Genomic DNA, 12183 nt, shown 5'->3' on the forward strand with positions numbered 1-12183 from the left:
AATGGCGGCCTCTTCGGCCTCCTCGGAAGTGGCAGCGGGGGATATGTGATGGGTGGCAATCGGTTGGAGGGAGGGGTTTGTGATGGCTACAACCGCGTCTTCGCCTGTGCATGCAGCATCCACCCAAACGGCAGACGGTTCCGTGCCATAGTGTTTGTGGAGCGCCCGAGCGCAAGCTCTGCTTTGGGGTTCGTGGTAGGTGGGCTGCATGTTTTTGGGGAGAGGTTTGATAAGTAGTTCGCGGTGAATATGGCGGGGGACCTGGAGCTGTGTGGTATCCGTGGCTGGTAGGCGTATACCGAGGGTGTGTAGGATTTGTCTCCCGCTGGTGGTTCTCGCAAGACCTGGTGGTTCTCGTATGTATTGTGTCTGTCGGTGGGCCTGGATAAGCTGCCCTATCGTATTGTGTAGGCCTAGTTGAAGGAGTTTTTCGGTTGAGGTATTTAGGGGTAGGTGTAGTGCTATCTTAAATGGTGTTCGAATCATGACATCCAGGGTGGAGATTTCCCCGGCCTGGAGTTTCAGGTAGGGGAGCGTGAAGATAAAGCGGCTGAGGACGAAGGCATGAATGAAACGACATAGGTCATGTACCTTCATACCCCGGTGGTGTGCAGAAATGCGGCGGATTAGATGGGATATCGACACAGTTGTTTGCTTGAGTTTCCGTATGGTGAGTGTGTTTTTCCCGTTGTTCTGGATGTGGAGGCCAAGTACCCGGAGAGTGTTTACCTCCGGGATGGGCCGGTTTTCCAGTGTCACGGTGATGGGGCTGTGGGGCAGTTTCGTGTTGTGGAGCGGATTATGTGGAGCTCCGACTTCTCCGGTGAGCAGGAGAGTCCGATACTCCGCGCATGTGTTTGGGTGAGGGTATGTGCGGACTGTAGGGTGTTCTCTATGTCTCCATCACTGCCATGGGTGGTCCATAGCGTGATATCATCGGAATAGACTGTATGCGGAAGATGAGGGATGGTTTGTAGGTTGCGGGCAAGGGGAATGACAGTGACATTGAAGAGGAAGGGGAGAGGACGGACCCTTGGGGGGTTCCGACCCCACTAAGGGTGTATGGGGGGATATGTGGGGACCGAAGTGAATTTCGGCCGTGCGGCTAGTAAGGAATGTTTGAATATAGGTGTACATACGTTCATCTGTGTTCAAGGAGGAGAGAGCCGCCATGATCGCTTGATGGTCCAGGCGATCAAAGGCCTTGGAGAGATCCAAGGCTAGGACAGCTTTTGTGTGACCCGGAATGAGGGGGTGGAAAATGTCCTGCGTGAGTTGGAGCATGGCGTCCTGTGCTGACAGATGGGGACGGAAGCCCATTATGCTGTGCGGGTAGAGGTCTTGCTCCGCCATGTGTTGGGTGAGTCGGCGAGTGCGACGTGTTCGAAAAGCTTGCCTAGACATGAGGTTAGTGAAATGAGACGGAGATTTGAGGGTGTAAGAGGTTTGTGGGGCTTTGGTATGAATATGCTTTTGGCGTGACGCCAGGATAGGGGAAGAGTGCGCTCCTGCCAGCATTTCCTGCTAACAAAACAAGACAAACCTGTTTGCGAAGAATGCGGGGATGAACTAAGGGTTAACCATATTATATTCTCTGGTGTGAAGCTTGAGAAACAAAGAAAAAAGTATTTTAGTCAATTTTATAATGAATGTATTCCTTTTCATCCTACACTGCTCTTAGATGGTAATGCCATTGTTAACATACCTTCTATTTTTGGCTTTTTAAAAGAAGCAGGCGTACTTGAAAAACTGTAAATGTTGAACCATTGGCTCGTTTTATTGCATGATCCACCTCAGCCACTTTCTCATCCCAGAGAGGAAGGCTGAGGCTTTTATTTGATTGTTTGGGATCCTCGACATCCTTGCCTAGCCAAGGATGGCCGCTGAGGCTATGTGACCTTTTTTTAAAGCTTTTACAATTAGCCATTCCTAAATCTCATTTTCATCGTTATTGCTAGGTAGTTAAACTTTTTAGGCCCTTTAGACCACTGATCACTTCTATATTTTAATTAAATCCCACAGAAGACATTTCTATACCTTGTGCTTGGCGCGTGATGGCCTTAGCTGCTTATGTGCTTTATTAAACCCAACACAACACATAATTAGAGCCAAAAATGTCACTTACAAGTCAAAATAGTATCAGACGTTCATATAGTGTGAGGGCGTGAAAACAGTACTAGGCTTCAGGCCGCCGCGGTGGCTCAGCGGTTACGGTGCTCGGCTGCTGACCCGAAAGACGCGGGTTCGATCCCGGCCGCGGCGGCTGGAATTTCTTTGGAGGAGAAATTCTAGAGGCCCGTGTACTGTGCGATGTCAGTGCACGTTAAAGAACCCCAGGTGGTCGAAATTTCCGGAGCCCTTCACTACGGCGTCTCTCATAGCCTCAGTCGCTTTGGGACGTTAAACCCCATAAACCAAACCAAACCAGTACTAGGCTTCAAAAATGCGGGCTAAAAACACAACCTCTTGTCAGAGAATGATAAAATGGCGCTCTTCACTAAATCTGATTGATCTGGATTAGTTAGTTATTAGAGGGCAAAAGGGCATTTAGATGTCAAAATAGCCGCCGCGGTGGCTCAGTGGCTATGGTGCTCGGCTGCTGTCCCGAAAGACGCGGGTTCGATCCCGGCCGCGGCGGTTGAATTTTTTTGAAGGAGAAATTCGAGGCCCGTGTACTGTGCGATGTCAGTGCACGTTAAAGAACCCCAGGTGGTCGAAATTTCCGGAGCCCTCCACTACGGCGTCTCTCATAGCCTTAGTCGCTTTGGGACGTTAAACCCCATAAACCAAACCAAACCAAACCAGATGTCAAAATAGCCTCAGACGTGCATATAGTGTGAGGACTTGAAAATAGCGGTATACGTCAAAATCGGAAGAAGTAAAAAGAGACGCAAAGTGAAGCAAAGAGGGGCGACGAGTACAAAGGAGGCATCAATGCTTTCGCATTCTCCCAGTGCGGGTCGCCGTAGTGATCACTAAAGTTTTTTTTTTCTTTTTTTGTTGTGTTATAATGCTGTGTTCATTTGGGAGATAGCCAGCTTCAGCAGTTTCTTCAAAAGGACATTGAGTTCGCGCATTACACTATACAATTTATGATGAAAGACCCCGGAATTCCGTGCGAACTTTTCCTGTTAATCTGTTTCAAGCCTTCTCCTGGCAGGATGAAGTACACAAGCATGTTAGATACGCTAGTGCACCACACTGCCGCATGTACAATGTGATATATACATGCGTACACCGCTATCGGCCCAGAAGTACACCTACCCTACCCTAACCTCCGCCAACCTGGGTCGCCATCACCGGCTCCCCATTAGTGATCCACCGTTTCAGATGCACGCTTTCCACAGGGTAGGGTAGCCTCCAGGGTAGGATGCACGCCTCCCCAAGTGTAGGGTAGCCAACTGGGCACCGCCCGATTAACCTCCCTGCCTTTCCGTCCATTTCTCTATCTGTCTTTCCTGTTAATAAGTCTGTTTAGCGTGTGGGAAAGCCACATGATTGATAAACACGCCCAGTCGCTGTGTTCAGCGAGGTCGGTGGTCAGAGAACAGTGCAATTTAGTTCAGACCGTAAATGCTTGCAAATTCTACCTCCTGACTGGTTGCCCTTTCTTGACGTGTGTGGCTTCCGGAATTTTTATGTGCTGGCGGTGTGAGGGAGTGATGGTGGCCTGAAGCCGTATGGCGAGATCGCTGAATTCGACCCAGTCAAGTAAGGCAAGAGGAGGTCAGGGAGGTTCCTGATATTCCATGCGACAACAGTAAAAACAGTCTTCGAAGATGGATGAGTAGCCCAAGGCATCAGTAAACGAAGCTTCTGTGTTGCGCCCGCCGCCACTGGCTCGATTTCCACTCGGGGTTAGAGTATGGTAGTTGTTTTCTTTACTGGATTGGTAGTTTAGCCTTCTCAAAAATTAAAAAAAAGCGTGGTGGTGGTGGTGTGTGTGTGCGAAGAGGCAGGCGGGCGGCCGGGCGTGCATGGCTGTGTGCGTGTGCGCGCGCCCATGCGTACGCCTGAACATATGTATGGGAACACGCGTGCACAATCTGGTGGGCACACATCCAGGTTCTCACTGGTAAACAACTGACGGACGGTTGCGATTGTCAGTAATGTGAAAGTTGAGCGCGACTCTTCGCACGCCACCTGCGGTGGAGTGCATGTGTGCGTAAACGCCACCTTGCATGTGGCGTATTACGCTGCTAGCCACTTTGCGGGATCTTACCGTGGCAGCCACCTTCCAGGTGGCGTTTCATTCACTTTGCTACTTGGAAAACCGGTTACGCCGACTACGACGCGGAACGCAGGAACGGGCGCATAAGTGCTGCGCTCAAAAATGCCCCCTCTACATGCAGCCGATCTACCGGAGGTTAATTACTGTGAATGCTGCATGTAGGTCGTCGCCAAAGCGTTCAACGAAAGAACGCCAACAAGCCTCTCGTCTTAGACACAAACAACCCGAAGTGAGCGTTCTTGCAGAGCTTCCGCAATCACCGATCGGTCATGTTCCTACGTGACACTCACGGTAAAAGAAGATGTACTACGTTCGCCGCTACTGACGTGGGTGGCGCTTGTGAACACTCGCATATCTCGGTTACACTACACATAAGTACCCCAGAAAGCAGAAGATTGGACAGCCATCGCCGTAGCTCAGCTGGTAGAACACCGGACGCGAAATTCGGAGGTCGTGTCTTCGGATCCTAATGGCGGCATGTGGTTGTTTTTTCTTCTTTCTAATTAAGTATTTTTAAATATATTTACCCTGTTAAGCTGCTCCTGATGAACACCATAAACTATTTCTGTGGACCTTCGCTTCGATGACTGTTCACTTCTGTCATGAGCGGCAGCGAGAGGCAGAGTGAAGCCGCCCGTCAGAGAATTAAGATCCAGCAGTCTGAGAACAGCATGACGAATCTGCCCTCTAGAGATTGGCATTTTTTTTTAGGAGCAGAACAATTTCAGCGCATCACCATAACACCGATTCACTTAATCGCAATTACATTTCTTTGCAGTAGCATCTTTCTGGGCGTAATCATATTCGCATCTCAGCTAGAGGATGTACTGGGCATTGCATCTTCGTGTAATCGCTATTTATTTATTTTTTCTAATTATCGCACCGTTGCTTATGCCCGCCTTTCCTTTAGTATTTCTCTCGTGTGCAACAAAGAATGTTCGGATTCTAAAAAAAACAGTTCATATTTCCTTGCTTTGCAATAATAGTGTTAATATATGGGGTAACGCGTCAAAGCAACGCGGAGTCTATCAGGAACACTGTCATGGAAGACTCCAGATTAACGTAGACCAACTGGGGTTCCTCAAAGTACACTTACATCGCACAGTACACGTGCGTTTTTTTTATGCGAAGCATACTACTTTAGCTACCACTTCAGCCCTTCACCGTGGTTATGCGCCTCCAAAACACGTGATACATGACGTCACACCACGTGACACGATGACGTCACGACAGTAGAGAAACGGGGGCCCACCTCGCGCCGTCGCTGTGGTTGTGTGCCTCCAAATCACGTGATACATGACGTCACACCACGTGACACGGTGACGTCACGGCAGTGGAGAAACGGGGGCCCACCTCGCGCTGTCGCTGTGGTTGTGCGCCTCCAAATCACGTGATACATGACGTCACACCACGTGACACGATGACGTCACGACAGTGGAGAAACGGGGGCCAACCTCGCGCCGTCGCTGTGGTTGTGCGCCTCCAAATTACGCGAATGGCCTTCCCGACAACATAATAACATGCTCCGATCGCCGCCTTTTCCGCGAGAAACTGGCTAATCACTTCTCATAAACATATTCATACTGCGACACCGAAGTGCCAACTGTTCCTTGTTTTCTTTTTGTATGTTTATTTCTTGCTTTTAGTTTGTATATTATTGTACTCTTTTTGTACCCCGTGTATTTTTCCCCCTTTCTTTTTTTTGTGTTCTCTGCCACTACCCTCCAACCTGTATGTACGCCCCCCCTTATGTAATGCCTTCGGGCCTTTAAGGGACAAATAAATGAAATTTGAAATTTGCTTCGCATTCTCCAGGCTTAACCAAGTTAAGCCTCAGCTATTTTTTCATTTCTCTGCCACCAAAATGCGGCCTAGCCACCGGTATCGAACCCACGACCTTGGCATCAGCAGCCGAGCACCACAGCCAGTGAGCCATGGTGAGGGGTCTTATTTAGTATCTTCTGTCTGAGCAGAGGAATGCCTCCGAAAGCTAATGTTGCACAACGTGTTTGGGTAATTCCAGCTGTGTTTCTCATAATTATGGTACACTACACAAAAGAAAGGGAAGCCATTCTCAGTCAATGCTTTATGACTTAAAGCAGTGCTAACAATTCGATTAAAGCAGTACGTAAGCATGTGAGAGGGGGATACTATTAAATCCAAGATTTCGTATCAATCCGGCGTAAAATGCTTTCAAATTACCGCGAGCACATTGCAGAAGCGCCAATTGGATTTTTTCCTAGACACGGGTCCTCCTTCTGTTTTGTTGTCGCATAGACTGGATGCCATTCTTGTATTGCCTAGCACAGACATCTTTGGGTGCGTAAATCTACGCGCTGGCACATGTCCTTTTGTCTGCCAAAAAAAGAAATATGTCGTGTTGCAAAAGATGTACGGCTGAACCGAGTCCCGAACCGGTTCGGAACGGTTCCTTTGAATCGTTCCGGTTTGGGTTCAGTTCCAAGATGGCGAAAAAAATTTGGGTTCGGTTCGGTTCCGGGTAAAAATACGGGTTCGGTTCCGGTTTCGGGTTCAGGTTCGTTTCCGGTTCGACACCCTGACTGAAACAAAGTAAAGTAAGGTAGGTTTCGCACTTTTACCTCTATTGTGAAAGTTAAATTCTTAAGTTTTTGCACCTAGAGTCCAGTGTATTTGAAAAACAAATTAACACAGCAAAAACAGATAATCATGCGTGATCTGCCCTTTTTTACAGTGTACTTCATGGCTAGCCCGGGAAGTTTACTTGAAGAGGGCAGGCGGTAGGGATCCATGGCTACGCCTGGGACTTTGCTTCAAGCTTGACGGGGTTATCCTGGTTTACGACGTCGGAGATAAGGTGCTGAGTTTATCTGAAATTTCCACTACAAAACACTGTCAGGGAGGAATGAAACGCGAACACGTGTATGCGATAGTTTTCTACTTTGCTGCGTGATATTCGCTTAGAGCCAGTTTGTGAATATGGACTTCTGTAGACCTTTTCGCCAGAAACATGAAAAAGGATAGTTGTATATTGCACTGTAAAGTAGACAGGTAAAATATTTCGTGTTGTTGACATGCACTGTTCGCGTTTCATTTCAGCCTGACTGTACAATAGGCCACTGTACTTACCCACCAAATTGGTTTTGTGCTAGGTTGTGATGAAGCAGTGGGGTGAGTAGTTTTAACTGCTTGACCGTAAGCCTACTGTTGTTGTTGGTGGTAAAAACTTCATTCCACAAGAAAATTCAAGGCACGCGGGTGCCCAGGGCCACCGCACGACCCCACTCACGGTACAAACGTTCATGTGGTGTTGGTCCATGTCTTAAGCCTACTGCACGACAAATTAGTTCACAGTCCTCCTCTAAGACGGCTCCAAAAGGCAAGGTGATTGTAATGGTTATCAATAAGGGTTTGAATAGGGCTAATACGTACATAAGTATTTTGAAGCTGCTTGGTGGGAAAAACCGATAACTCAGAAGATACATCTATCTAAGAAACTGAAGTGAAATTTTCACCCGAGCACCCACGCGTAGCAGTGCGTGGCATCGCCGTGTCCGGGGAAAGAGGATCCTGGTGGTTGAGCCCATGCCGAGTGTTGCGACCTTAAAAGCCCCTCGACTGAGACAACACACTACCCTGGCCCCAGTGCCCTGCAGTAGGCACCTCCGCCTGACCCGACCGGGGGAAATTGAGAATCGCTATTTCCTCCCCTCCACTCCACCGTTAACTTTCGTATCATCTCTATCACAACTTTCCTTTCTCCTTCTGTCTTGGTTTTTCCTTCTTCCAGGCGGTGTGGTTTCGCCAACCACCCTGCGTTACGCCATATTTTGTTACAGTTACAGTGTGCAAATGGCGCGGGCAGTTCCTATCTCGCCTCTGTGTCGGGCTGCATGGTTGGGACCGTGGCCGAACACCACGCACATGTTATGGCTTCCCAATCCTCAAAAACTGATCGCCCCGACAGACAGAGGCGAACCGAAGACGCTACACAATTTCCGCGAAGAACAACTAAAAAATTTGCTAATTATGTAATACATTCTGAACTTCAAGAAAAACCAGCCCGAATGTCGTCCCCGTTCGTAGTGTCAAAATGTTTTGACAGATCTCTTGGGCCTAAGATACAAAGTGAGCGAAATAGCCAATGGAGATCTGCTACTCGAACTTGATAATGAGCCACAGTATGCGAACAATGCCTATTTGGGATGCCCCTGTGATTGTCAGAGCACGTAGAACGCTAGATAGCGTCAGCGGCATAATATTAGACTCAGACTTCCTCCACGTCACTGAAAAGAATACGCTAGGTGGTCTTACTGATCGAATCACTATCCGTAAAGGTGAAAAGGAAATTTCTACGTGTTCCTCACATTCTATGCAAGCACACTACCCTAAACAATAGAAGTGGGATACTTTAAAATTCAAGTCCGTGCATATATACACATCCCCCGCAGATCCTCAGATACGGCCATGGGTCAAATCATAACATTGAAAACAAAAATATAACGTACGGGGAAGCCAGGAAAAGTTTGCGAAAAAAACAAACTTGGCGGATGCGGAGCGTAAGGGAGACCCCCCCCCCCTCCTCCTCCTCCGGCAGACGCAGCGAAAGCTGCCCTGCCACTACTGAAAAAGGGCCTACCGGCCCCTCAGTCAGCCGCCCGCAAGGTTTCCCCTGTCGAGAGAGGCCTCTAGACTGTACACTTGAGGGTACTCCGCGGGCCTCCAGAGCCTCTAGTTAGGCGATTGATACAGCGTCGACATCGCTGCAGCGGTGGCACAGCTGTCTTGAGAGAAAAAGGAAAGAAAGGGCCCCAGTGACAGGATCCTCCAAATCGGGAACATAGAACATAGGTTTTTAACTGCTCCCCCAAATCATATTAAAAATGGAGTTCCTAATTTATTGGAACTGTCGCGGACTAATACATAAAAAACAACAGTGATGTAGCTGATCTTTTAAACAAACTTTCCCCTGTGGTTTCATGCCTACAGGAAACGAAACTAAGTTCTAAACACACAAACATTTTTAAAATTATAAAGTGTTTCGATGTGACCGAGAGCAAGCAAGCAGGATCTCTGGAGGTGTTGCTATTGTGATCCAATCTGTTGTTGCAAACCTTCAAATCAAGAGAAATACCAAATATGAAGCTCTTGCATTCACTGCTCTCCGTTTTAAAACTATCACAATATGTTCCATATATCTTGAGCCACACCTAACAGTCACACTTCACGACTTCCAAACAGAACCATATCTGGTAGTCGGGGACTTTATGCCTACTCCTCTTTATGGAGGAGTACACAAAGAGATAATAGAGGTCGCATTTTAGAAGATATTATTCTGTGCAATAATGTTTGCCCACTGAATTCAGGAAAACACATGCACTGCTCCCCAAGCACTGGAAACATGAGCTGCTTGGATTTAGTTTTTAGTTGACCATCTGTGTTTACTGACTTTGAATGAAATGTTCCGGATAACCCACGTGGAAGTGATCATTTGCCAATCATTACTAGCCTGTCATCCTCACCGTCAAACATCCCGAGCAAACTTCGCCATTGGAAGTTGCACTTGGCTGACTGTGCACTGTTCCGAGAAAATTGCAGCCTGAAGAAACTGTTTTCGGATGATCTAGATATCAACGAACAATGAAATGTTCACAGCCTCTTATTCCTTATCTCTCGGTTGTGGTGCCATAAAATTATAAGGTGTGGTATTCACAAGAATATAAAAGCAAAAAGGACACAAAATAAAGCATGGGTAATTTTTTGTACCCAACGCACGAAAATCTTACAGTGAGAGCCATAGTAAGGTAGACCCGTCGACGCGCTGAATAAACACCATGGCAGAACTATATTTGATATATAAACTGTTGAATCACACGGAATAAAATGTGGGAGCAAGTTCATTAAACAACTTGCAGCTATTGCCCCTTGACAATCCCTTTTCTCACAGCCCCTGGTATATAAACAAGTATTGTTCAAAAATTTTGAGATGTGTAACCAACTAGCCCGCCAGTTCGTCCTGAGCAAGTATTGAAGAACAGGCAGGCATACTAGCAGAACATTTTTCTTCAATTTTTTCTACACACACTATACAGGGTCATTTTAAAGCACACAAACACAGTTGAAAAACAAAAACTTCCAACAAGTGGCAGTTCGAACGAGGGGTATAATAACTAAACTACACTTAACAGCAGGGCAGTTAACAGACAGCACCCGGTCCTGATGAAATACATCATGAGATGCTGGCCTATCTCTCCGAAGCTGCAGTACAGGAACTTTTACAATTCTTGAAAAAAATGTGGAAAGTGAAAAAAATACTAGAGGCTTGGGAAAAAACAGTTATTGTGCCATTCCTGAAGCCTGGAAAGCCACCACCCTCCTCTAGTAGCTACAGACCTGTAACACTCACGAGTTGCCTCGCCAAATATTTCGAAAGTGCCTTGAATATTAGGTTAATGCTTCTCCTCGAATCCCGTGATCTTCTTGACATCCACCTATGTAGATTTAAAAAGGGGTATTCAAAAACTGACCATCTCGTCCGCCTTGAAAACACAGTGCGAGAAGCATTCATGCAGAAACAGCTCTGCCTGGAAGTTTTCTTTGATATGGAGAACGCTTACGATATCACCAGGAGGTTTGGGCTTCTATGCGACTTAAGACCTGGGTGTCCTCGGAATGACTGAATTGCTTAAAAGATTTTCTGTCCCACCGTTCACTTCATGTACGCCTCGGTTCAACACTGCCCAGAAAATTCTTTCAGGAGGGTGGGGTACCGCAGGGGTGTATTTTAAAGGGGTGGAGACACCAAATTTTTAGGCTATAAAAAGCCTGCTATGGGATTCCTCTGCACGCAAGGGCACTCACAGCTAGGTGTTGGACACAACAAACGTTTAAAAAATATTTTAATTCGGTTCCAAAGATTACCTAAATGCTCACTCTCACGATCTAGACCCATCGCTAGCACTCACTACTCTGGTAGAGTAACCAACGTTTTAGTGACGTCACACCACAGTACAGTGACGAACGATGAGCGGGGCAAAGCCACAGCCACAGCCGTGAGGCACGAGTGACGAGCCACGTGAGCGCAGTTGACGCACCAGTGAGCCACATTTGCCGCGAATCGCCACTCGCTCGGTTAGTTTTTGTCAACGTATTGCCGAACTAGTCATGCTTACTGGCGTTTTGCAAAGTGCTTCGCATCCTCACACGAAACCGCGCAGGCGATATTAGCGTGCAATAGTGCGATAAAAAAAAAGTTGATGCCCTCATTAGAATCAGATTCGTCAAAATCCGAGCTGCTGGGACTAGCCATGCCGTTGTTTGTTTTCATGCGCTGGACAGCACGTGTGTGACAAAACAGACGATGCAGCAGTAAGTGCGTCGCAACTGTGTGGGCCCACGTGACCGGGCAATGTAGTTGAGCATCCTAGATTGCGACGTCACTGTCCAACTCTGCGTTCGTACTAGAATTCATTGCACTGGACGAAAAATATAGTAGGTTTCCGGATATTCATACTGATCGTTCAAAAAAAGATGTTTCCATAGGAAGCGCCCTGGCACGACAAAATGGGGAAAATATAGCAAGACTTCACAGATCGCATCTGTGATCACTGCGGAATGTTACACCCTTTGTGTGACCATAGTAAAATAGTAAACGAGAACCTCACGGGCAGTATTATTTACACAGACTCTCTCTAAGCGTACTGATGCACCTGTGAAGAGGACAGTGCCACTCGCTATAAATGCACTTTGTGAAATCTAAACGTCGCATTCACTGGCAGAAGAGTGCACTGCGGTTGGCGCCCGATCAGGGAACGCACTTTGAGGGCCGAGTGCATAATCTTGACAGCAACGACTTTTAAGGCACTCTATGTATGGTGCATAAGAGTGCTCACAAACTTATTTTACTTGCTGTAACACTGTTTTTAAAAATATTTCTTCGTGACAGCCGCAAGCGAATCAAAACAACGAAGGAA

The 12183-nt window shown here is 47.2% G+C and overlaps 1 protein-coding gene across 8 annotated transcripts in view; it reads left to right on the forward strand.

The window, feature by feature from the left end:
• The window catches only part of LOC149333823 (uncharacterized), a 138284-nt gene that overhangs the window by 93600 nt on the left and 32501 nt on the right, over positions 1 to 12183 (forward strand). For 6 of the 8 annotated variants that reach the window (XM_089558793.1, XM_089558799.1, XM_089558791.1 and 3 more), the window contains one exon: positions 6945 to 7067. The exons of the other annotated variants lie outside the window; for them this stretch is intronic. In XM_089558793.1, coding sequence (XP_089414919.1) covers positions 6945 to 7067 — 123 coding nt within the window. The remainder of the gene's footprint in view (positions 1 to 6944; positions 7068 to 12183) is intronic. 8 annotated transcript variants of the gene reach the window in all.

This window comes from Amblyomma mixtum, chromosome 8 (assembly GCF_055824585.1).
Source record: "Amblyomma mixtum isolate Tamu chromosome 8, ASM5582458v1, whole genome shotgun sequence".
Lineage (NCBI taxonomy): Eukaryota > Metazoa > Arthropoda > Arachnida > Ixodida > Ixodidae > Amblyomma > Amblyomma mixtum.